The sequence below is a fragment of the Maylandia zebra genome, linkage group LG6 (genome assembly GCF_041146795.1).
Source record: "Maylandia zebra isolate NMK-2024a linkage group LG6, Mzebra_GT3a, whole genome shotgun sequence".
Taxonomy (NCBI): Eukaryota; Metazoa; Chordata; class Actinopteri; order Cichliformes; family Cichlidae; genus Maylandia; species Maylandia zebra.
The window spans coordinates 38351902-38378109 of record NC_135172.1 but is presented as its reverse complement, the minus strand read 5'-3'; the positions used below and the strand labels follow the sequence as shown (position 1 = coordinate 38378109).

At 41.5% G+C, this 26208-nt stretch overlaps 1 protein-coding gene across 2 annotated transcripts; it reads right to left on the bottom strand.

Annotated features, from left to right (window-relative positions):
* Positions 1-1467: 1467 nt before the first annotated feature.
* Positions 1468-22123, bottom strand: pcdh10a (protocadherin 10a). Of its 2 annotated transcripts, none has more exons than XM_004538854.3 (5): positions 18813-22123; positions 17508-17566; positions 16871-16977; positions 7311-7471; positions 1468-5138 (listed from the first exon to the last, which is right to left on the bottom strand). In XM_004538854.3, exons 1-5 carry the CDS (start codon positions 21357-21359, stop codon positions 5085-5087), a joined length of 2928 nt encoding a protein of 975 aa, XP_004538911.1. In that variant the 5' UTR covers positions 21360-22123; the 3' UTR covers positions 1468-5084. The 2 variants fall into 2 exon arrangements, with proteins under 2 accessions (XP_004538911.1, XP_004538910.1); XM_004538853.3 differs by having other exon boundaries at positions 7088-7471; positions 18813-21936.
* Positions 22124-26208: the final 4085 nt, after the last annotated feature.

The window sequence follows — 26208 nt, the reverse complement described above, 5'->3', positions numbered from 1 at the left end:
CCTATCCAAATACATTGTGTAGGGTGTGAAAAACAGGAAGCTATGATTGCTTGAGATACAACATGTAGTCATTTGTCTCTGCCAACTGTAGCAAATAATTTACAACTGCATAATCTGTGCCTAATCTGACATGGTGACCATATCAAAAAGCAATACCTTGTAACTGTACTGCAGCTTTAGGCAAACCATGTGCAACTCCTACTGCAACCTAGAAGAAAGTAAAGTAATGAAAAAAGCAAATAATTACATTTCTATCACAGTCTTTCTACAGTCTTGTAAAAGAGGGTCTCGACTCCGTGTCTAATACAACCTGAGAAAAACTAACAACAGCATGATTGAAAATAGAGTGCCTGTTTTTCACACTCCTCATTTTCTGATGAGCTGAGTCTGACTGATTAATTAATCATTGTTTGTCTAACCAGAAATCTAATTAAAAATGCTTTGTTCTGACTTTGAAAACATTTACAGTAAGTTCCATAAGTAATTTAATTAAAGATTAATCTTTGAATTTATTACGATTTATTATGCAACCAGTAAGTTTGATGGATAAATTTTTGATTCTAAATGGGGGTTTTTTCTGCTCAAATTAGAAATGAAATCATTTCTTTATAGTGAGCTGAAATCTTATTGACATGATCTAGAAACATATTTGACCTAGATGGCAAGCACAATGCCAACCCTGCCTGACATGAGGTGAAATGAATCAAATGAACAGCTGTTGAATGGAGTTTGTTGTGTGAAAAGCTAGAATGCATTCTGCTAAATGTTCACAAAATGCATTCCGGTCAACAGGGCAGCGAGGCTACGTCTCTGGTCAGTAGGTTGTTGCAGACCTCTCCTGCCAACAGATAAGGAAAGAGATAGGAGTAGAAATAGGCATTGAAGCGCACACTGTAATAGCTGTCTGCTCTGGCCTGATGAGGTGGCTGGGGAATAGAGCCCAAGGATATGGGAGTGTTTTTGTGAGAGTGTGTGTGGGCTCATGTAGACTGATGAGGTAGCCAGGGATAAGAAGGCAAAGGAGGAAGTCTGCATGGGTGTGCCATACATGTGTGAACGGCAGGGTGTGTATATGTCTGATGAGATGGCCATGGTGAAAGGTGGTTGGACCAGGCTGTGTAAATGATGGCTGATGAGGTCTCTTGAAAGTCTATTTAGCGAGAGTAATGAAGTAGGTCTGCCAGGGGAGAAATATGTGGGATAGGCTGTGTGGCTAAGACAGACAGCTTGGTCACCTCACTCAACCTTTTATGGGGAGATGAAATGGATAAGACATATCAGTTGTCATGACTTGTATTCTCTCTGTTTGCCATCAAGAAGAAGAGGAATCACATCACTGCAATTTACAGCCGCTGATAGAATGTCAGTATCCACCTTCAGATTATGCAGCCTGCTTGGTGAAGTCCAGATGTTTGTCTATATTGTCATTTTATTTTCATTTAAAATAAACACTTAAATAAGTAATACTTAAGCAGACAGAGTTGTTTATTTACTGAACTAAAGCCATTATAAATCAGGAAACACTTCTATTTTTAAAAACTATTCATTTTAAAATACAACAGTGTTTTTTCTTTTCTTTTTTTAAACAGTTAACCATCAGACAGTCCAATAACACTTAATGCAATGATTGGTGAAGTCATCAGAGCTGTGAAAACAGCTTCTTTCTGTCCTTGACAGAGCCATTTGTAACAGCTATAAACAGTAGCCTGAACCTAGTCAAGAAACACAAAAGACTCAAGCCTTTGGGTTATTTACAAATTAAATTGGATTACTTTCTTAAGTGATTCAAAATGATACCTCAAATTCTTTACCAATGACACGCATATCTGTTTAGAATGTAGCATTAAAAATGGTTCTGTTACGTATGATCCCATATCTATCAAATTTAGATTTTGGACTTATCTGACCTTTATTTAATAAAGGTAATGCCCCCAATTTTTTTGGTTACAACAGGGTAATGGTGGGGCAATGATAATTGCATGATTGCATGATGATAATTTTCAGATCAAATTTTCATAATGAGGTAATTACAGGGAAAAATATTCATGCCGTACTTGAAATTGTTTCAAGGTCAGAAGATGTCAGTAGTAACCATATTAAACAATAGATTTTAATGCTCACAAATTTTAAGTTTTGCCATTTCAGTTCTTTCAAAATTAATGGGATAATGTTAACCCAAATTTCTCATGAGAATATTTTGGGGACAATGTTAACAGGAGAGAAACCGTGATTAAAAACAAAAAAAAACAAAAAAAACTTGTTGATACCAACGTATTACCCTATTTTACCATATTAAGACTAATCCAAGCTGTGACCTCTTTTTTTTCTCATTCCTTTTCCTCTAATTTTCCAGTCTCATAAATAAACATACCCTGGATTGTTTCTGGGTGAGATCAGTACCCCAAAGGCAATTCATTCATGAAGGCAACCACCAGATTAGTCACATACTCTGGTCACATGTATCCCTGCTCTTTGATGAGGGCTATCTTGTGATAGACACAAACAGATCATCTCTGTTTTTAGGACGTCAAGTGAGGGACTGCTGTTTCCCTCATGATTTCAGACTCCAGTGCTCCTCTTCTTCTCTTCTTCTTTTTCTTCATGTGTCTGTGAACTTGTGCCAGGCCATGTGAAGATCACACTGGAGTGAAAGGGTGGGATAGGGATTTTTTTTTTTTTTTTTTATGAAAAGCTATTGAGGTCAGGGAATGGGGAAAGTAGAGCAAAACCATGGTGATTACTTCTTGAAAATCCAAGACATCTTTTGGGATAGAGCTATGCATTTTTTAAAACGAAAAACCATGTGCTTAAAACAACACCAAAGCAGTTGAAGTGGGCTGTGAAGATTTGAAGTTATAAATTGTTTTGTTGCCTTAGCGGAACAAATGGTTCACAGGTTCACCAAAAAAAAAAAAATTCTTCATAAAAATATAAAAGCGCTACTGTTAATGTTTATAATGTGGTTTTAACCATATCAGTGACACTAGACTACGGTTTATTAAGTATGAGAGTGACTTTGCCAGTTTTATAAGCTGAAATATCTCAACAACTACACTGTTGTGTGATTTGGTAGAGGCACTCTTCCTTTGAATCCTTCCAACTTTCATTATGCCTGGATTTGATTCAGACAATACTATCCCCCAGAGGAGAAATCCTAATGACACCTGTGTAATCTTTTAAATGTCTCTGACTGTTGGGTAGATTGTCACAAAATCTGCTGCAAACATGCACAGTGAATTTGGCAGCTCTCTAATTTTTCATCAGCACCATCTTCAAATCAACTTGTAAAAAACCTGTGGCATTCGCATCAGCTCAGCCAGACTTTTTTGGGGGTAATTAGCAAATGTTAGCACACCCATAACTAAACTGATATGGTGAACTGAGTAAACATTAACTGATTTATGAATGCAACAAAACACACTTTAAATAACTTCAATGACACTGTTTATTTATCACCACTTGGTCTGTGTATGTATATGTGTGTGCAATTCTTTGCGCCTCACCATCTTTGATGTTCATATGTACTGTATTTGTGTATGCCTTCCCTGTATGATTGCAAAACCCTTCAATATCTTGCAGTGATAGCCCTCTGTCCTGTACATGATCAAATGTTCTGTTAGTAAAAATACACAACAGGCCAAAACAACTCAACTGGTTCTTTGCTACACACAGCAAGGCCCAGCACCTGTAAGTGGTGAAAAGTAACAATCAAATAAGATCAACTTAATTCTTGGTTCATGTGAAGGGGTTTTCTGAAGCACTCTCCCTTCACTTTAATCATCTTGATTTTGTAGCACTTGGTTTTATTAGATTGAATGACGATATGAGGTGTAGAAACTAACCAATGGTTACACAGTTTTCAGAAAAAAGTATATTGTATGCGTATATATATATATAGTTATATATATAGATTTATATTCATTTATAAGCTTTTAAAATAGCACAGTAAACACTTTGCACACATGATAAAAACCACTGAATGTGTCTGATTGTTTATGTATAGGCCAATGGCATCAAGGGAACCACACCCTCATCAAAGGAAATTTTACTTTCTCTGCAGTCAGTCAGCTCAGGAAGGAACATCAGAACTGTTACTACTTCAGAAATGAGAACATTCATTTGTGTGTGTATGTGTGTGCGTGTGTGTACGTGTGTGTGGTTTTTTTTATATAGATAAACTGAACATGAGGCTAATGAGCTTCTTTTTCTACACAGTACTTTTGTTCAGAGCTCCTTCCTGAAGTGGCTTATCTGGAAAGATGATTGAACTCAGCGCTAGACCACATGTTCCTGTCTGTAATTGCAAGTTGGAATATTTTAGAGTTTGCACACTTTAACCACACAGAAAGAACAACAGAAACAAAAAAGAGAAGTTATATAAAGACAGTCAAGTTAAAAACCAGAGATACAGAATTTATAATACTTCACATTTTCTCTGCTTGCCCCTCTTTACCATGATTTTTTTTCATACCTGTACAACATCTGCTCTCTCTCTCTCGCTCTCCTCTAATTGTCTCTCACTTTCACTCTGGCAGTTTGTCTCCTTCCCGCAACACAGTCTCTGTACAGCTGGCTTAGTGGTGACCATAGAAATAGCTAAAGGGTTCCGTGTGACGTTGGTTGAAGTTTGTACAGAAACATTTGTTTTTTTTTCTTTAGTTTTTTTTCTTTATGTAAACAGGCACACACAAATTTCTAGAGGCTAACTCTTCAGTCAACAAAAACACCTTCTTGACTTAACCGTTCCCTCATCATCACACATGATTTGTATTCCTCTGTTTGTTTCAGTTCCTTTCCTCTGTCTGCTGATGACATTGTAATTTTCACATGGTCAAGAGTTTCGGCCCCGGTCTCAGTCCTGCTGAGAGAAATAAGGCCTTGGATTGCTCTTTTGATATCTAGAGGTTTACAGCTACTCAGTTTTTATTTCTCCTTTCCTCCCTCAGCAGACACAGCCAAGGCTTCGTTACAGTTCGCCACCCAAGATAATGAAGTTTAACCAAGGTTGCTGTTGTCCAGGTTGCCGTTTGTTTAGTTTTATTTCGCTGTCTCCAGCATCAGTGTTGGTGGTCTAGTAAAGGAATTCACGCTGTCTCCGACAGATCCACATGGAATGAGCTAGCAAATCCTTTTGCGGGCTGAAAAGACAGAGAACACACTCGTTAAGACAAATGACACCCTTTCCCTCGAGGCTTTTTAGTGACACAGGCGGCTCGAAATACTATCTCTTGAAGGATACGTGCCACAAAGGACTCTCTGTGAAGTTATTTATACACCCTAGAGGCTGGTTCTCACAGCATAATTGTAAAACTAATTTGGGAATTGGGTAAAAACATGTCTATCAGTGAAGATAAATGCTCCAAAATTTGGTGGCTACATGATGCATGCGTAGAAAATACACAGAGCACTAATTGATTCATTAATTATCTATAAATGGATCATTAAACATTTATAAATACTTTATCAAGACAACCCTGGTGATCAGAGTATTGCCATAGCAGCACAAGATGCTATTTTTAAAAGTAGAATATATTGCCTATTGTTTAATAAAGTCTCAGCTTCTGGGACTATTCTGATAGCCTATTTTCTTACAGAATGATGAACAGCAAAACCTTTGCTGTGGCACAGTGGGTCCATTTATTTCAACTGATAAGAAAAAATGGAGGTAACATCAAAAAAGTAAATTGAAATAAAATAAAGTTGTGAGTTTTGGACTGAGCGAATATGGAGCACATTTATCCTAACCCTGCAAGGCAGACGAGATGAGCAGACACACAGGCAGCTATATTTGGAGCAAAACAAGCTCTAGCACCTAAAGGCTAAATACCAATTATTTTTCACACAGACCTGATGTGCAAGAAGAAGATTGCTTGCCTCTATTAAGTCACAAACAAGAAAAAAGCAGGTTATGGTGCTCATCGTTTACCTGAGAGACAGCCCACAGTCAGCATGCAGTATCATGGAGGGTGGTGGTTAACATGATGGTGACTTGACTGGAAATGACTTCTCTACTGAATGTGTATATCAAATCAATTCTCTACTCTTAGAGCTAATAGAATATTCATGTAATGTGGGAGCCTGGAAAGCAATTGAAGGTGCTAAGAAGTGTCCAGCCATCCTTTTTTTCCCCTTGCTTTCCTTAGAAATGCAAACTGGAAACTGAAGTCTCAATTTTAGTGGTTCAGTGATTATCAATATGTTTCTTTTGCCAAATTAAACTTACTTTATACTGCAATAGTTTCCTGCCTTCTTGCAGAAAACTTGTGTACGTGACATTGCCAACTGAAATATTTTGACCTCATTGTTGACAGCCCATCTCACCCACTCTTATTTATGTCATGTATTGATCCACAAGCAAGCAAGTATAGATACTCAACAGTTCCTTTGTAGAACAAAATGGACTTCAGTCCTTGTGAAGAAGAAGCAGCAGCGTGGGTTGTGTTTCACCTTTTGAGCTATTCAGTAAGGAAGTCATCATGCTCGAGCAAAACCAATGTTGAGCAAATGGAAAAAGATGTCCTCTACATCATGAGATGATCTGTCTTTTGTTTTCTCTTTGCATGCTCCAATCACACAATGTAGATATGTGGAAACATGACGTGTGCTTGTTTTGACAACCTTTACTTATATGAGCATCAGATAAAAAGGATTTTGAGGGGAGAATTTGGAAAAAAGGAAAAAGAAAGGGGCAACAGCAAATTAACACAAGTCCAATTCATTTTTTTATTATTACTTTAGAATAAGTCACATAATTACAAGCAGCATTTAGAGTTAGGGTGAGGTTGATTAAAAATTTAAGTGTCTTTTGGAGAAGGACAGTTAGAAATAGTTTACATTTTACAATTGATAAAATTAATGATAATTTACAAAAAAAAAAACAAAATCAAAAAACTTAACAGAACGATATAACAAAAGATAAAGCCGTAATTTTAAACTCCTTAATAAAAGAAGAAATAAAAGTTGATGAACATCATTAAAAAAGTCCAGATCAGAATCAAGAGGCAGATTCATTGTCCCCTCCTTTAGTATCTGTACTGGACCAGACCAAAGTCATAGGGTCCCAGGGACCTTTCATACTGATACTCACAGAGAAAGGTGGGTTTGTATGGTAGGGTCCCCCTATCATACTCTTTCCTCTCTAGCGTGCTGGAGCTGTACTGCTGTTGCTGCTGATGGAGATGATGGTGAAGGCTGTGGTGTGACTGTGACCTTTGGCCGTCCTTGCCAAAGGTGGAGAATGACCTATCGTTGGACGAGGCAGTGGACGAGGTCATGGTGAGTTGGTCGGAGAGGTTGACAGAGGAGGGTACCTCAGTGTCGGGCAGTGTGGCATCCATGCCGGGGACATGCAGATTGCTACGGTAGTCCGGCCCCTGACGCCCATCTGATGGCACAAAGGATGGCATCCAGCAGCGGTCAGAGTGACCCAGGGCCTTGCACTCTTCTGTACAGTTGGAGAACAGGTCAGTGCCTATAGAGAGTATTCAGAGAGAGGATGCCAAGTGCAAATGAAGAAAGCACAAATGGAAAGCCAGAAATGTTGATGGAGGACAATAAGTAAGAAAAAAGGAATGGGGTCATGATAAAAGAAGCAGTATAAATATTTGGAGTGGAAAGGGGAGATGGAGGGAGAGATGAGTGAAAGAAGAAGAGAGAACACAAGTTAGCAATCATTTGCCAATGTCGCAAGCAGAAAAAGTGCTGCAAAAGCTATTCATCAAAGAGACAAGGCCAACATTGATGAAGCGAATTGTTTGTTTTCTTCCTCACCCCATTCATTCCGAATGAAATGTGCAATCAAAGTGATGTGGTGTTGAGAAAACATTTCAACCCCCCCACCCCCCGACATCAACATCCTCAGTCTCACAATTGATTTTGAAACACCAGGAGACAAAATGCGAATCTATATTCCTTCGTCTGTACACAAAAAACGATAATTATGTTAAGAAATGTGCCACAAAACCAACAAAATAGTCACTGGCTACATAACCACACTCTAATGTCAATCATCCCTATACCAACCGACAAAGTGTGTAATTGGCACACAGCTTCTGCCAAAAACAAAAGACCACATAAAAAAGATCAAATCAACTCTGAAATGATATAATAGAATGTCAAACACACTCACGCATAAACCCCAAGCATGAAGGAAGTACCAGTTGTGTTAATTAAACTGTCTCTGTGTCAGAGTGTGTGTGTGCTCATGTGCATAGTGGATTGTAGTTTTCCTGGCTCTCCAGTGAAATCTGGATGGTTTAGGAAAGCCTTCAAATGACGCGATAGAAGCAGGAGATGATCGGTTTTGGGTGAGAAGAGGAAAGAGATCTGTTTCATAAGGAAAGCGAAAAAAAGAGCAAGGGAAAGAAAGTGGGCGATAATTCCCTGTGGCTGAGTGGGTTTCAGATCTATTCTACTGATCCATTCAACTGATAGTGTCTCTATTGCTCCATTACTAACACTACACATGTACACACACAAACAAAATAATGTTAGAGAAAAAGCAGAGAAGCTAGACTCTTTTCATATTTTTTGAGAGGGTAGGGGTGTGTGGGAGAGTCTGTATAGTCAGTAGTGATCAGTGCAGTCATGTCAACGAATAAATGTGTTAATATTATCTGCCATCTACAGAGCATGTTTTTTTTCTGCCATTTCCACAACCTGTCATGGATTACAGATCATTTGAACCTATACATTCTTTTCTAAAAGACGAGAACTGAGTACAGAAGAAAGTATCCATAAGGTTCATATTGTTAGTTAAGTTTTGTTTGTTCTGTCTGGTAGATTGCAACTGCTTTGCTGTTTGTTATATTTCAGTATCATGACAATTTACAAATAAATAAATAAATAAACAAAATGAAGTTGCCCTGTTTCCATGTGTTCAATATAATGATCTGAGCAATCATCAGCAACAAAAGGTACAACCCGCACTTTCTGAACTTATTTTGGTGACCTCGCAGGCTATATGCATACTTGCAGATGTTAGTCAAGGCAAAAAAGCACTTGTACCTCCTTCTCATGTTTATCAAATTAAAATAAATTAATTGTAGTTCTAGTTAATGTTCTTCTGAACAATGCTAGACTAAATCTTAAGTGCACAAATAATGCAATAAAGCTGAATCCCTTGTTGTGGAGACAGAATACAGTATCTTTCATCATCTGGAAAGTATTATGTAGGCTTAATGCATTAATAATAAAGCTGAGATTTAGGTAGGATTTTTTTGTCTATCATTTTTATGTTAAGTGGGATAACTGGTTTCACTGTTTATGGATGCATTTATTTATTTATGTATTTATTTATTGAACTGCAACTAAGGTAATCCTTGAAAATACTGAAGACGGGGGAAAAAGGCTAAAAAATGATGAGATGAGAACAGCCAGTAAACGGTTACGTATTTCGAAATAACCTTAAAATTAATTAAATCTAATTCGATGCAAATTATTAAACATACAACAAAAACATTATTGTAGTTTTGACTCTGTTGTGTTATACATCGCCAGTTATTTTAATAGTAAATATTGACCACTGCACATGTAAATAACACAGCAATATCAGTCTTTATATTGTCAGAACTACCACTACAACAGATCCCATTTCCTTCTATTTGTGCGCGTCGTGTGGATCTAATCTTGCTAATTCATGCCTCATGGGGAGCGAGAGAGGCACAAGACTGTACAGTGACCAGAGAGCTAGAGACAACAAGGGCCAAACAGACTGGGGGGACTCACAGATTTCAGAAAAAGAGACAGCAGGCGGGTGAAACGGCAAGACTGCAGGAACCATAAGGAACGAGAGGGGAAACCTGGGCAATCACAGATGGAAAGAGCAATGGCCAGAAAAGACAAGGGAGACCCAAACCTTACAGATGGAGATGGGAAAAGGGCTAGAGAGAGGTGGGCTGAGTTGGAGGCTGGCTTTGATTTACCAGAAACAGCATTACAAATGTCCAATTAAACATTAGCTTTTATGTGCTTCAACCCTATTTCACAAATATTTTTTAAACATTCATTCAGATGCCACTTTTCTAATTCTAATTATTCAAGGCTGTGTGGAGCAGCTGCCTTATCTGAGTTTAAATAGTTTAAAATAGATATGTGTTAGAGCTGACAAGTTCTTTGTTTAGTATTTTACCTTACATATTTTGTTTGGTTACGAAAGATTTAAAGTCATGAGATATGTTTTTAGTTTGTATACACTGTCTGGTTTGATTGCCCCATGAGTAAGCACAAGTCACAGGTTTTTGCTGCCAAAGGGTGCATTTGTTTTTTATCATAGAAGGGATGTGGCTCAGTGGCAGCACAAACCGATCCGATGGAGAAGAAAATGAAAAATCTCTCAATTCCATCAGGACTAGTCCAGGAAAAGCTGCTCCAGGAGATATTTGTAATGCTGATTCCATTTTTGAGTGGCGTTTACTTCAATTTACCCTCCAATTCACCCCAAGAACTAATGTATATTTATGGTGTCTTTAAAGGCTGGGTGCATATAAATTATGGTATTTCTGTTAATTCCCACTTTTATATTTGCCCTTTAACCTTTTGGTGGACTATTCAGAAATGTCTCTTCTCACACGTGAAGGGCGTTGACCTCAGGCCACTTCCTGTCATTTCTGAGGTATTGTGTGGATAAAGAAATTGGGTGTCATAATGCATACATATATACATTCTTAAATGTATAAACAAACGAGCAGGAAGACTGAAGCACAGGTGCGTAAACCAGACATATATTTGGCAGAAACCACATGGTACCCACACCTGCATACCAATAAAAAGTTAATACTGAAGGATTATAAGAGAAAAGGTTTGTTTGTTCCGTATTTCTCATTTCTCAGTTCGCACTGTACTCTGGAGAGGATGTAAAAATATAGTCTGCTCTGCACTGTTTACCATATATCAGGCTGAAAGTCGTGTTACAGCTTCCGAAATGCTCAGTGATTTTTTGCCTGCCAACTCACTCTTGAAAAACTGACAACGTGAACATATATGTTTGCAAACACACATACATGCTTGAAATACTCCATTAATACAGAGATATGTAAATTTATACGAGCAAACAGACAGGGCATGCATACATGACACCAAGTAGCTGTTGATCCCCGTGAAGCACCTTTTCCTCCTCAGGCAGGAAGAAAAACAACAACCAAAACAGTGACTGGCAATGACAGGCCCTGCCAGCAGCCCTATCTCTCATTGTGACCTCATCAGGCAGGAAGAACACACATACGCACTCTCACATGCACATGCAGGAGACAATGTAAACGATGCTACACAATAAAAACCTGATCTACTTGCTAATAAGCAATCAGCACTTCTGTTCTTTTTTCTTTTCCTTTCCCCCCCCATTACAACTCTGCATGTTTCTGAAATCCCTTGTTGGTGTGATTTGACTAATTGCGCTGTCTGACATACATCCAGCAACAGCGAGCAGGGAAATGAAGGAAAACAATTTCTCAGGAAAACACGAGCCTCTAGTTTGAATTCATTTTGTGGGTTTACACTTAGATTTGCAGTCTCTCATTCTCTATTAGTCCCTATGAGTTTCTTTCCTTTCGTCCTCTGTCTCTCATTATTTTCTGTCACATGTAATTCTCCTTCTTTCCTCTCCTTGCCTGTTGCTTTTTCTCTCCTTATTTTGTTTTCTCCACCCTTAAAAAAAGAGCACTCCTGTTCCCCCAGGTGGAGGGTGTCTTCTATCCATACCTCTGTTTTTCATCTTGTCCTCCACTGCTCCAGAGAGAATACAGACACAAAACATCAATATTTGGACAGCAGCAGCGTACGGCAGGGGAGTAGCAGAGCTTCCTTACATGAGTTGGCCAGAGAGGCTGTGATGAGTAAACCAGAGACCTCCCAGGGCCAAAACAGAACAAGATGGCTCTCACAATTCTAGACGTAATGACAGACAGAAAAGAATGTTCCTAGCTACCATTTTCAATGTTTGTTAGGCAGCAACTACGCTGGGATGGAGAGCCAAGATGGCCCCTCCTGTAACAGTCACTGCTTGATTAAGTGCAAAGGGACAGTTTGTATGATTTGGACCTTTGTTGAATGCCAAGAATTACAGTGTACAGTTCTTTGACAAAAGAACTTCTGACAGCATCGTTCTACAAAATTTTGATTTATTACTACTTAGCTTTTCTTTTCTTATTTCTGGCCTTCAGATGTTATTATAAAATTGCACTCAGAGACTGTTGTTTCTAATATTTTACCTAATCTATGTATCGTGACGTCCTACTCTTTTTTTAATAGGTTTATTCAGGCAAGCTAGACCAGATGTTCAGTGACATTCATTTTCTGGAGAGAAAATGGCCAAAGCATGTTTATGACTCCCCCAGAGTTTGCAAATAGTCTTACGGCCTTACCTTTTACTTCGAAATTTTCAAGGCCTCATGTGAGGAAAAAAGAATACAATACTCTTTCACTTTTGATCTTGAGTTTTTAACAGATTCAAGGTATGTCCATGTACAGGCACTACAGCCATACTTGTGTCCTCTTTTTTCAATCACTTCAGGGTTAAAAACACATTCAGTTTATTCAAAAGCTATACCCTATTTATACTGAAGAGGGTATTCATCAAGGTGCTAAAGTTGTTTGAGTGTATTAGTAATCACTGCAGGACATGTTCCTATTGTGGTTTCTTTTTCACACAGAGAATCCTCTTCCATCTACCTTAGCCATGTTACAAAGAGGTCATTCAAAATGGAAACTGTTTAAGTGCTTCCACAGAGATAAGAAAGACATCTTGCAGGAATCTGAGCAATCTCGTCAATTAGTTAATCAAACTGATTGCCAGAATTCTCTTTTATCTTTCTCTGCTCTGATTTGTATTGACTATTTTTGAATTCAACAAATGAGTCGTGTTAGTAGAAGAGATGCCATGTCTGCCTATTTCAGGTAGAATGCAAAGTAATTTTTTAATGAGAAAATGTTTATTTTTTTCATTCTGTTTCCTGCAGAAGATTTTGCAGCGAGCTCTTTTCAAATTCTTCCAATTCAAAGGCAATAAGTGTGGATCTACACAATGAGTTCACCAAACTTCCATCATGCCATCTTCGTTCAGAGGTTGCACATTTACGAAAGTATTCTGCTGTCATTGTTTCTTGTTAAAATAGCCGTTCCTTAAGAGCAGTGATTTTAAGCAAAAAATTGCTAAACATTTGCTGATTCCAGTGTTGTTGCTTGTTTTATACGATAGTAAACTACATATCCTTTGGACTGGTGGTCAAGACAAACAAGCAATTATGTAACAATATTTTTAGGCATTAAACCATTTAGAGCTTTGAAATGATTTCAGTCAGAAATTAAACTAAATAAATGATGAAAAACATGATGCACAGCCAACTGATGACACAATAATTGTTAGTTGCAGCCTTTGTCTGGTGTTACTATTTTAACTACGGACTTGAAAAGGTTTTCATGAGTGAAAGCTTTTCGGTTATGACTGTTTGCCTTTTGTTTGTCATTTTCACCTAAGCAAAGGAAATGTCTTCCGAATGCATTTGTGTATTTTCTTCCCCTCAACTCCTTTTCGTTCGAGTTTCCTTTATGCAAGCTTTTAAACGAAAACTTGAGATGTTCTCTTAATCATCTCACAGATTGCATTTGTTTGTTTATGACATTCTTTTGGCATAAATCTATATTTCTATGCAAACCATTTGCCCTTTAGTGTCTGGGACAATGAGAGAAGGTGGTATCAAAACACTGTGTGCTAAATTCCTCTGACAGCTTACTGACATGGGAAACTGCAACACTGTGGCCGCCACTAATTCATAATCAGCCATCTAATACACCGTTGCCACAGTGATTTAATTGTCTCATTTGTCACGGCTGTTGTTCTCACCATAACAAACGTCATGATAATGATCATTTCCAGTCTCCCACCCGTCACGCAGTCTTCCACAGCTGATCGAATGTTTCTGTGAAGCCAATTTTTTTTCCTGATGAATATTTTATCCTCTCTTAAGTGTCACCTTTTTTTCTTACGTTCACTCACTCCTGTTGTCACCTCCAATTTAGATGATGGGAGAGCAGTGTATAATTTGGGAAAAAGAAGTCTTGGGCTATAAAAGGTGTGGCAGTCAGTCAATAGTGCTTCAGCTGTTGATGAACCAGTGCCTCACTGCAGACACGCTGCTTTGAGAAAAAGCCATTTGCCCACTTTTTAAAGGTATCTGGTGGCTCACAGGCAGTGTCCCTTTGATTTAAAACCACGTCAGGAGACTTATTTTCTAAAGTGTCAGCCGAGCGGCCGAGCGGAAAGCTAAGGCAGGTGTAGTTGATGATATGCCAACTGGAAATGGTTTTCCCTTGATTTGAAATATTCTGAGGTGCACAAAAAAGGAGAGTGTGCTGTGCGGTCCCATGAGGAAACCTTGCCTCTAACCCTCCTTTGATAATTGCTATGCAAAGGATCTAGAAATGAATTACTGATCAGCCGAGTGTTGCGGAGAGCCAACGTGTGGGGGAGACAGAATGAAGGATGAGACCCTGCCACAAACCCAAGAAAAGAATATGTGTGTGTCAGGCAAACGCATGCACACACAGAACACAAGCATATGAAGTGTTATCTAGGCATAGTCATGTCAAACACACAAATATATATGCATATTTGTGTGTGCGTGTGTGTGTGTGTGTGTGTGTGTGTGTGTGTGTGTGTGTGTGTGTGTGTGTGTGTGTGTGTGTGTGTTCACAGCCAAACATATGGTTGTGAACACAGGTTCTCAAGAAACACATAAAAGTACATCAGGTCAGTACAAAGTCATCATGGCTCAGGCTTTGGCAGTCTGGCTTTCTACTCGCACTAAACACAAAACTCATACAGGAAACAGCACATAATAACACAACTAAACTTACAGAAGCTCGCAATCCACATAAGACAACCAACAGCATTCCTGTCCCTGTATATTATTAAGTAACACAGAGAAAAACAGAGACACAAATGAGCAGTATGTACACCTATATAGAGAAAATATATATATATGGCAAAGTGCCAACTGCTTTCCTCTTAAACTGAATCTCATTTAAGCTTCACACAGCACCATCTCAAAGGAGAAAGCCGTTTCAATACAGACATCATCACTGAGCCTTGTGTTCTACACAGCACACACACAAGCAGATTCAATACAGGTATCATGTATACACCTACATATTAAATCAGACAATGGTATACCTTTACACCTACACAGACACACACTCCATCTGGTTTTGTTTACAGAAGTCTGAGAAACTCAAATGTCCCTCTTTCCAAAATACCAGTCGTGTGATATTACCTCCCATGGAGTGTTAAGCTGTTCCCTTCTAAATCCAACATGCGGACCAAATGTTGGTTTCCTGGTATGAAATACAGAGTACAGCACCAACTGTGTACACTCCCAGACCAGTGCCAAATGAGGTTTCTAGGAGCCAAATAAAGCTGAAGAAACATGTTACCGATTCAAAAATGTAGGTCTGTAACTATACTAGCAAATCGTCACAAAGGAATTCAAGACAATTTTCCACATAAAATAAGTGATAAAGTACAGTCTCAGACTTGTCCAGGATCATGTTAGGACTTATTCCTTTCTGATATCTTGAGACATATATCACATACTTATACATCCAATGTTCCTTGTTGTCTTTTTTTTTTTTTTTAATCTGATCTGCTGGTTAACATTGGGCAAAATTCTTGAATAACAGCGAAATGCTACATGCATTCCAACAAGAGGTGTATGTTTAAGCAAACCCATTAATCATTTCACAAGGGTTTTTTCTGATAAAAAAATAAGGGAGTTTTGGATTTCTTCCAATTCTGTAGTTCAGTCTCGCACAGTTTGACCTTCCCAGCCTGTTTCATGAGCGAGGGCAGAGAGTGACACTACCACTGCTGCATACTGGCTCTCTATTTTGGCTTCGTTCATTAACAATGTCAAACACAGGAGAGCCTAATGAGGGACCATTCACTATCCTACAACACCTATCTGATCTTTTCTATTTGTATTCTCAGCATTGATATGATATTTGGCTGGCTCCCGTCTAGACAGGGGTCTTACACGCGTCGTGTGGAACAATCCCTCAGAAGGAAAGGGCAGTTCAATATGAAATGAGATTTTGTATTGCTCCACTTTTTGCCTGACTCCACTTTGATCAATAAACAGGTAAAAACCTAATAGAATTTTAGATAGAACAAGGCTAGCCTTATGATAAGACCCAAAGACATGTCTAAAGAAATCTGCATTGTTTTAAAGTGTAAAAGAGAAATGAGTGAGTAAACAGACCTGAAATATGAGTGTAGGTGGGGAAATGTTACCTAATCCTGATATTTTACCTTTATTTTAGCTGCAAAAGCTACAAAAAAAAAAATGCAAAAGGTACTAATATTTTTTGATAAGCAGAATCTATACATCAAAGGTACTACAACACCCCAAGTGTAATGCTGATTGAAATGCTTCTCATTATATCAATTTAGCTTTAATGCCTTTCATTTCACTTCAGTGAGGATATTGATTTGTGCCACCAAAGCACTATAGGCCTCACACTGCCTTAGTGCCATTTACTGTCCTTTCAGCACCACTTCATGCTGAAACAGCAGCAGACTTAAAACGAGAGAAGTCGGAATGCAAGGAAGGAAGAAAGAGAAGAGATTTCCCCCCAAATTTCCCTCCTTTTCACCCGGCTGTGAAATGTAATCAACACCTCTGGGGCCCAGTTCGTGCCAGCAAGCAACCTCGGAGTCTAGGCCTTCGCACTCTCTCAAATTAAGGAAATTAAAAGTCACCGGTCCGCACCAACAATTCAGCTTTATCCCATTCACAATAACAAACACACACTATTGAAACAGATCAGGGTAGGGTGTGTGAGGGCTAATATGTTGGTGTAATTATGTGGGGTAACTCACCGGCTGAATGACCCCGGTTTGTGGCATCGTGGTCACTGTCACCCTGTTCGCTGTCACCGTGACCACTGTCTTTGGAGCTAACAATATCTGCTTCTTGAAATGCCGAACTAAAAGAGGCAGTGGGGAGGGCAGAGAGTTGAGGTATGAAAATAGTAATAGGGCAGAAGGAGAGAGGTTGAGACAGGGAAGCAGGAGACGAAGAGAGAAGCCAGGATTAAAAGGGAAAGGAGAAGGAATGGGAGAGTCAGAAATCAACACCACATTAATATAGTCACGGTGGCCATCAAGAGTCTAAATTGGATGTTACACATGGCATGTAATGAAATCCAGCATTACAGCTTTAATAGACGCTACTCCGTCAGTTATGGGACTGATGCCAAATTGAAGATGAGTGTTATGGATACACTGGGAACAGTGTAGCCTCTCAAAGCCACAATTAAGGATGCAGAATATATGGGATTCACACTGATGGTTGTAATATTCATTTTTATAGACATATGAATAGGTTGTGGCTCCATGAGGCATATTGAATGTTACAGGTCTTCTGATGGTGGATTGTGTGTGGCTCTTTAGGCTCTGTGATTTGGAGATGTTTCAGTGTCTGTGCATGTGTCGCTAAATGTGTGCTTTTCACTACCTGTTGACACGTCTGGGTCTGTCCACAAGATAGCTGAGTTCTGCTCGTTGGTGTTTTGTCTAGAAAACCCACAGACAACATTGGTCACATGTGATGCCGAATAAACAGAGGAGAGAGACATATGTTTCAAAATAAGAGAAGCATTTAAAAACATATATGGATACACTTGATGTCAACGTGTAACTGTGTAGAATAAGTTGTGGCTATGTGAGGCGGGGTACCGACGGTGCGCGCATCCACTTGGTGAGTGAGTGGGCGAGAGGAGACGAGAGTAGGGGAGAGTAGGTTAGGGAGGCGATTGAATGCGTAAATGATTGAGCCGCGCGATGCTGAAACTGAACAACCTTTGTTCACCGTGCTGCCGTGCTGGGTTGTGCACGGAATACTTAACGCACAGAAAAGGCAAGGCTGTGACTGGCTGTCTGGCTCCAGTCCAGCCAAACCGCAATCAACAAAAAGCCCCAACTCCACAGCTCCGCTGGCAGAACGCACAGACTGAGCACATCAAGTCTATTGAAGCCGCTGGTCTCATATCTTCTTATAGATTCTTATATTTGCCACGCAAACTTTATAACCTCCTGGGGACATGTGCAGTATTTTGTTTATTTATTTTTTAAAAGATCCACTGTTAGGGAAAGATTCTGGCGTTGCTAAACCAGCAGAGCGAAACGCTCTCCGGGCGATTTTTTTTTTGCACATTATAGTGCTTTATTGATTACATACTCCCTTCTGTGTAATTTAAAAAAATACATTCGTTTGAATGACCAATATAAGTTCCACAACTCTCCAACGTGTAGCCTAAAATTCATTAATTATTAAAATACTTTTGTAAAATTCACAAATTACACTGTTGGCCCTTAAGTGGGAACTGGTTAATATGTGCGTCAAATTAAATCGTTTTTACTGAATAAAGAATAAACATTAAATAAAACACGTTTTTCAACTTGGTGGTCTAAAGAAATTGGCAAGTAAAGAAAAATATCTGGCGCACTCAACTTCTTCGCACGACGTAAAGGGTGATCTAACAGCAATCTGTTACCAAAAAAAAAAAAAAAAAAAAAAAGGACTACCAGATTTAAAAACTGACATGTCCAATCACCATTAAGCATGACAGCGGTTAAAGGCCACTAAGCACAACAGCCAATGGCACATTCCTTTATAAGTCTTTTGAGAGAGTTTGACATTAGAACAGCTTGCCATGCCTAAAAACTGGGTTAACTGTTGAAATTGGGGTTTTGTGCTCTTTTGATGCAGCTCAAAATGTAGCCCAGAGAGACTGCTAATGCTGATTCAGGCCTCTCTTACCTCATTAGACAGGATACTGCCATTAGATATGATGTCCGGCTGTTGGTCACTGTAACCAGTGACTATGGCGCCGCAGGGGTTGGTGTGATCTGTGTCAGTGCTGCGAGAGGGGCTGCATGGTTTCAGAAACATCAGATCCGTTTTGGCAGATTCCGGTGTCAGACACACCTGGTAGCAGTAGGAATTCTGGTTTTGGTGATGGTGGGAGCCGAACCCCCCTCCTACGCCGCCTACACCAGACTCCTCCACGGGCACCTGCCCCACGGGCCCGACTCCTGACGTTACATTGGTGCTCTGAACTAACATGATGTCGGATTTACTTAGCTTTTTCTGTTTACGGCCACGAGCCTGCCTGCTGCAGCACGAGCCACAGCACAGGCAGCAGTCACCAGCAAGCAGGCACGTGTATATGTTGAGCTTCTTGTCCTTTTGGCAGCGCACGGCCAGCACGATCATGGCCAGTAGGAAGATAAAAGAAACAGAGCCCAGGGCAATGATGAGAATTAGGGTGAGGTCAAGGGAGGTCTCTTTTGTCTTGGAAGCTGAGCCGCGATCGACACCGCGGCCTTCATTCACGCTGTCCACTAAAATTACACTCACACTGGCAGAGGAGGACAGAGGTGGCTGCCCGTGGTCCCTCACTTCGATCAGCAGGTCATAGTAGCCCTGGGGATCCCGTTTGGGAGATATCCTGCGGGCTGTTCGTAGTTCCCCTGTCCTCCAGTCCATGCGGAACATTCCCATCTCGTTGCCCCGTAGGATGCTATATGACAGGCGTGCGTTCTCTCCATCATCTGCATCCATGGCCACAATGCGCGTCACTAGATAGCCTGGTTCCGCAGAGCGTGGCAGGTGCTCTTTGGCTGTGCCGTTTTTGCCGATAGGGGCTATCACAGTAGGAGCGTTATCATTTTGGTCAACTATGATCACATTTACAGTAGCGTTAGAGAAGAGCTCGGGAGCACCTGAGTCCTTAGCCTGGACCATGAAACTGAACTCCTTCAGCTGCTCGTAATCAAAAGAGCGTAGTGCGTAAAGGTAGCCAGTGTCCTGATTTATTGACACATATGTGTCCACGGACATGCCCTGTATGTCACACTCCAATATGGAGTAGGTTATAAGAGCATTTTGTCCTACATCGGGGTCCAAAGCGCTCACGGCGTGAATGAAAGCACCGGGCACGTTATTCTCAGTCACATATACATCATAAACAGCCTGCGTAAATCGGGGCGCGTTGTCATTCTCGTCGGAGACGTGCACTTTAATTGACTTGCTGGTAGCCAGGGAAGGCTGACCTTTGTCTTTAGCCACCACGGTTATGGTGTATGAATCTGTGTTCTCCCTGTCCAACGGTCCGTCTGTCACAATGGTGTAATAGTTTTTAAAGGAAGATTTCAGCTTAAAAGGAACATCCCCTAAAATTTCACAGCTCATTTGTCCATTCTCATCAGAATCCCTGTCCGAGACGCTAAAAAGTGCGATCACGGTGCCCGGGGCGTCCTGCTCGCTCACAGATTCAGTCACAGTGCTGAAACCGATCTCTGGTGTGTTGTCGTTCACGTCCACGAGTTTGACAAGCACTTTGCAGTGCGCGGGGACCGCATTAGCTCCCAGATCTTTAGCCTGAACATAGATCTGGTGCGTGACACTCTCTTCATAGTCCACCTCACCCGCTACCTCTATCCTACCTGTTCTGGCATCAATGTTGAATAATTCCTTTATCCGCGGTGTGTTATGATTGCTGAAAGAATAAACGATCTCTCCGTTTTGTCCCTCATCAACATCAGTAGCATTGAGCTGAATCACGAGAGTGCCCACGGGTGAGTTTTCCCGCAGATTAACCGTGTACACGGACTGGTCAAACGTGGGCGCGTTGTCGTTAGAGTCCAGAACTTTAACGACCAAGAGAGCTGTCCCGGTCCGCTGCGGGATGCCCCCATCCACAGCCGTCAGCACATAGCGGTGCACTGCCTGCTGCTCTCTGTCCAGCGGTTTCTCCAATACCAGCTCCGCAAACTTGTTCCCGTCGCTCTGTGTTTGCACGTCAAGGTAAAAATAGTTGTTATTCGTTATGGCATATGTACTGAGCGCGTTTGTGCCAACGTCAGGGTCGAAGGCGTTCTCCACCGGGAAACGGGTCCCGGGAATAGCGCTTTCCGAGATTTCCACAGAAATGTCTGTTTCAGGAAATCTGGGTGGATTGTCGTTGATATCCATCACCTCAATCTCCACACGAAAGAGCTCCAATGGATTTTCCAGAAACACCTCCAGGTGCAATAGGCACTGGGTGGTCTGCTTACAAATTTGTTCCCGGTCAATTTTTTCCTTCACCACGAGCGCACCGTTCTCTAAGTTCACCTCCAGATAAGGTGTCCGTGAACTAGGCACAGTCTGAAAGTGGCGAGCGGAAAGTTTGGTAATGTCCAGCCCCAAATCCTCTGCAATATTCCCAACCACAGAGCCCGGTTCCTGCTCCTCTGGCACCGTGTAGCGTAGCTGAGAGGCAGCTCCATCCAGAGTGGAGAGCAGGAATATTAACCAAATCATCTCCTCTGCCTCTGTCCAAGTGCACTTCAAAACGGAAAAAAAAATAAATGTTATTCCCTCTTCTCACAAGAAATGAGCATTTCCCATTTTCTCTGTCCGTAAAAGGGCAGTGAAATAAACAGCAACAAGGCTGCACGACTTTGAAATTCCTCTCCTCTGCCTCAGGTCAGTGGAACATTGTGTCGTTTCAGCTGTGAGAAGCACAGCCATTTGATCCGAGCTTCTCTGTTTTAATCAATTCAGCACCGGTCTGTGAGTTTTGGCGTCAGCGCAAACATTGCAGGCTGGAGCCAGGACGCATAGCCAACTCATAGCCTCTGCACAGAACAGACTGCCCCTTCTTCACAGAAAAAAAGTCACAAAACAAAACAGGAAATTCCACACCAGCAGAGAAAGAACGCAAAAAGTCCTATTTATGCACAACCGAAATCAGCAACAAATATAACTTCTAAAGAAAGCCTGGCGAATAACACGACTTTCTCCCTATCTTTCTCTATGAGGATGTAATCACTGCGCCTAAGCGCTCAAAGCGGATGATGTTCACAGCTCGGCTTCTGTAAAGCAAGTGTGAGCAGCGAGGTTGGTTTTGCGCACAGCTCCTTTCCCCACCAGCCAATGATATTCTCAAACAGCGGGTGTGATGGCACCTGATTGGGGCTCCGCAACGCCAGCCAGAGAACACATCGGACCCTCATAACAAAACCAGTTAAGTGCCGCTGCGCTCCTCTCCTCTCCTCCCCTCTTTCCTCCAGGCCCAGCCTCAGTTGTAGCAGGGAAATTAAATGTTTTACACATCCAGTGAATTAAGAAAGTTGAATAATAGTGGGTGCTAGTTGGCGTTGGCGGGGCTGTGTAGATAAAACTGAAGCTTCCGTCGAAATAGTGGATTTTTTGAAAAGTTTTTTTTAACCTTATTCGTATTACTATCATGAGGATTCCTTTTTTGTTCCAATATAACAAATATCTCACAACTTGTTAGATGAAGAGCCATGACCCTCGTGTGGCTGTCCTTGACGCAATTATTTCAACAGTTTGCTATTAAAGCGCTGCTCTGATAGCAAAGCATGAGTCAGACTGTACCAAGCATACTCACAGCCAAAGACCACCATGTAAAATGCCTGCGCAAGTAAAGACAGCTAGTGACGCAATACTCCAAAGTGCCGTGGTCACTCTCGTCTCTCTCTCTCTCTCTCTCTCTCTCTGAAATGCACACATCTCAACAGGATATTGGAGGAAAAAATAAAGCATTTTAAATAAAGTATACATATATCCAATGCAATTTCCTGACGAGTATCAGTATGATACAAGGTTCCATCAGAGCAGGATCACACATGACTTACTTTAATTCAGAGAAATGAAGCGTTGTACTTTAGTCCTACCGTGTTGCTAATAGCCTAAAGCCTATTAGTTCTCCCATCTTCCCGTTTTTATCATTAACCTCCTCACATGATGGCCTTAACGTTAACGTTGCGTCATGCGCTAATTAAATTCATAAAGCACATATTAAAAATGCAAATGGTGGAGTTTTGAGAGAGATACGAATAGTGGGGGTCTAACTACTTGCACACCATTTGGCGGATGACGACAAAAAGATGAAAAAGAGCGTAATTGAGGCTAATTAGCATAAGTCTCTAATTCCAAATGTAATAGATGGAGCGAAACAATATCGGCCGTAATGCAAAACGACGTGCCCATTGTGCAGTGGATTAAACAGCGAGTGATACGCGATTCTGCATCTCGCCATACAAGTCAGGAGAAACAAAGAGGAGACGTTAGATGAATTTCTACCCATGTCTGAGCTGGAGCTGTGTGACTGAATCGAGCTGACACTGGAGTCGAATCGCAGAGCGGTGCGCTCTGCATCTCCTCTCTCTCCAGCTCTCTCTCTCAGTCGCGCTCTCCGTCCCTGTCAGGGAGTTACAGACCAACGTCGCCCCCTTGCGTTAGCCCACTTTCTTTTAAAAAATTCTGTTGATAAAGAAGAGCCAACAGAACCGTTAATGCTATTTTCTAATTAAATGAACATTCACCCAGTTCCGTGGAAGGAAAGCAACATATTACATTGCTGAACTCTACTGAAATGTTCTCTTTTGTTGCTCATTCCACTTCAACATTATATCTTATTGTCCGTTTAATAAGTCTTGCTGGTTTTTATTGATACAGCGGTGAAGTATATATATATATCTATATATATATATATATATATATATATTAATTCAAGTAACAATAGCAGTACTATTGCAAGGAAAACCTCTGTATATAGACATAAAACAAGTCAATACTGGAAATATTATACTATAGATTCATTGTTATGCTTACTTCATTTTAATTGTAGCAGGAGAGACAACTACAACCCTTGAGTTATGGAAACAATGCTAGTTGGCACTTATGGCAGTTATGAACGTGTGAATCATGAATAGTTCTGTATACAACCTTACTTTATTTTATAATAATGACTTCAAGAGAGAAGGTGCAACCTATTTAGAAATGCATCACATTAGAAGTATGAATTATAATAATAAGGTAACACTTAAGTAAAATGCCTCTTAGTTGTTTTTAATTGCGCTGCTTTGTCACGATCCTGGGTCTTAGGACCCAGTGTTTTGAGTTTTAGTTCATTTTGATGTTTATAGTATGTTTAGCTCATTAGGCCTCCTATGTTGATTTGCTTATTAGTTCCCCCTTGTGTTTCAACCCATGTTAAGTCTCCCCTGCCCTTCATGTCTCTCTGTGCCCCCTCTGTTCTGTTTATGGTGTGTCTTTGCATGTTGGAGTTTCTTGTTTTCTGTCACCCTGCATTGTGCATTATGTTCTCATGGTTGGTCTTTTGTTACTCCCTCTAGTCTAGTCTCTTGTGTTCAAAGCTGAGTATTTCCCTCTGTGTATTTTGGTTCTTAGACCTCTGCCTTATGGTTTGTCTCTGTTTCTTAGTTGCTGTCTCCACCGTGTCTAGTTCGCGTCTCTGTGTGATACTTCCTGTTTTACTTTGAAGGTCCATGCCTCATGTGAGTGTTTCTAGTTTTGCGTCTCTGTCTCGTCCAGTCCTGATTTCTCCCAACTGTGCCCTCCTTCTGTGTCTCATTCCCTCGTTATCCCTCTGTGTATTTAAGCCCTGTGTTTCTCTTTGTCAGTGTCGTAGTCTCCATCATAGCTGTGTGATTTTTCCCTGTGGCTCCTTGTGCTTTAGTTTTCCCAGTTTAGTTTATTTTGTATTGTTTTTCGTGTCCCACTCCACGCCAGCAATAAAGCTGTGTTTTTTGAGTTTACCTTTTGTCTCTGTGAGTTTGCGTTTGGGTCCTCTCCTGCCTGCCACACAGCCGAACCATGACAGAAGACTACGACCATTACATGGACCCAGCAAACCGCTCTCAGCTGCGTGAGCGTCAGGATGCTGCCTTTGCTGAGCTAGAGGAGGAGCTCCGCTTGAGGCCGTGGTGCACTCCTGACTACGGGCGGATTTTCCGAGGAACGCGACTGGCTCTCGGTGGTCCCCGGAGCTGCCGAAAGCCCCCACCTGCCGCTTCACCTGCACCCAAGCCGTGGCCGCTTCAGGTGGGAATTCTCCGCGTCCCTTCAATTGCCCACGCTCCAGCCTCCGTGTCGCCGTTCTGCACGCCGGAGGCTCGGCTATTCTCTCCGCCCGCTTCCCCTCCCCGTAGGAAGCGGCGCACACGCCGCAATAAGATGGACCATGTTAAGCAACTCCCGGTGGTGAGTAACACTGATTATCCTTCTTCCGCTTCTCTGGACATTAAGAACAATAGACACACTCCTGATCCTGTCGATGTGTCCCTGATGGACGATGACATAGACTGGGAGAAGTTTTTTCATTTTGCTCCCTCTGAACAGGGAGAAATCACAGACAATAAGCACTCGCCAAAGGCTGTAAATGCTGTTAAAGGGAAAACTGTGAACCACTCTACCAGGTCAAACACACTCAGTTCCGGTTCCGTCTGTTCGGGTTTTGTCAGGTCCGGTTCAGTCATCCCCAAGTCAGCTCACTCTACAACTGTCAACCCAAGGATTTCAAAATCTATTAAAACAAGGACTGCTAATACTAAGACTGCAAAACATGAAGTGGACGGCGGGTTCATTTTTGATAGATCTGTTTTTGTCGACCCTGAGCCTGCCGTTTCTAAGACTGTTTTTTCTGAGCCTGCTCCTTTTCCTGCTCGTGTTTCTCCTCCCGGGGCAGCTCGGGCCCAGCGTACCTCTGCACCCGTACCAGTTCCTCGGGTGGGGGAGGCTGAGGCCCAGTTGGTCCCTGCTCTGGTTTCCAGGCCGGCTGAGGCTCTGTCCCTTTCTGCACCCGTACCAGCTCCTCGGGTGGGAAGGGCAGTTGCTCAGCCGTTGCCGGTGCCTGTTCCGGTCCCCAGGGTGAGGTCAGCCAGGATACAGCCCGTCTCCGCACCCGTACCTACTCCTCGGGTGGGAGTGGCTAGTGTCCGGCATGCTCCTGCACCCGTCCCTGTTTCTACTGAGGGCTCAGGAGAATTCAGTCCACAACCATCACCACCATCACTACTGCATGCTTTTCAGTCTATAGCTCAGTCATTAGCTCTGTTAGCAGCCCAGTCCATAGTTCACTTTCCTGTGCTTCCGTTAGCTCAGCCCTTAGCCCATTGTTCAGCTCAGTTATTTGCTCCATCACCTGCTCAGCCTTTTGTTCAGCCAGTAGTCTCGGCACCTACTGGTCCTGCCACTGCTTCTGCTGGAGGGCCTGAGGAGCCCGTCCAGCCTCATGCCTCGTCAGCTGGAGGGTCCGAGGGGCCCGTTCAGCCACCTGTCTCCACTGGAGGGTCCGAGGAGCCCGTTCAGCCACCTGTCTCCGCTGGAGGGTCCGAGGAGC

Excerpts from the sequence above, each read along its gene's own strand:
- pcdh10a (XM_004538853.3), bottom strand. The coding sequence starts at position 21,359 with ATGATTTGGTTAATATTCCTGCTCTCCACTCTGGATGGAGCTGCCTCT. Across the intron at positions 17,567-18,812 it reads GCAGTATCCTGTCTAATGAG|ACAAAACACCAACGAGCAGA; the intron begins GTAAGAGAGGCC and ends TGGGTTTTCTAG. Across the intron at positions 5,139-7,087 it reads ATACAAACCCACCTTTCTCT|CCCGCAAAAGGATTTGCTAG; the intron begins GTGAGTATCAGT and ends CTGTCTTTTCAG.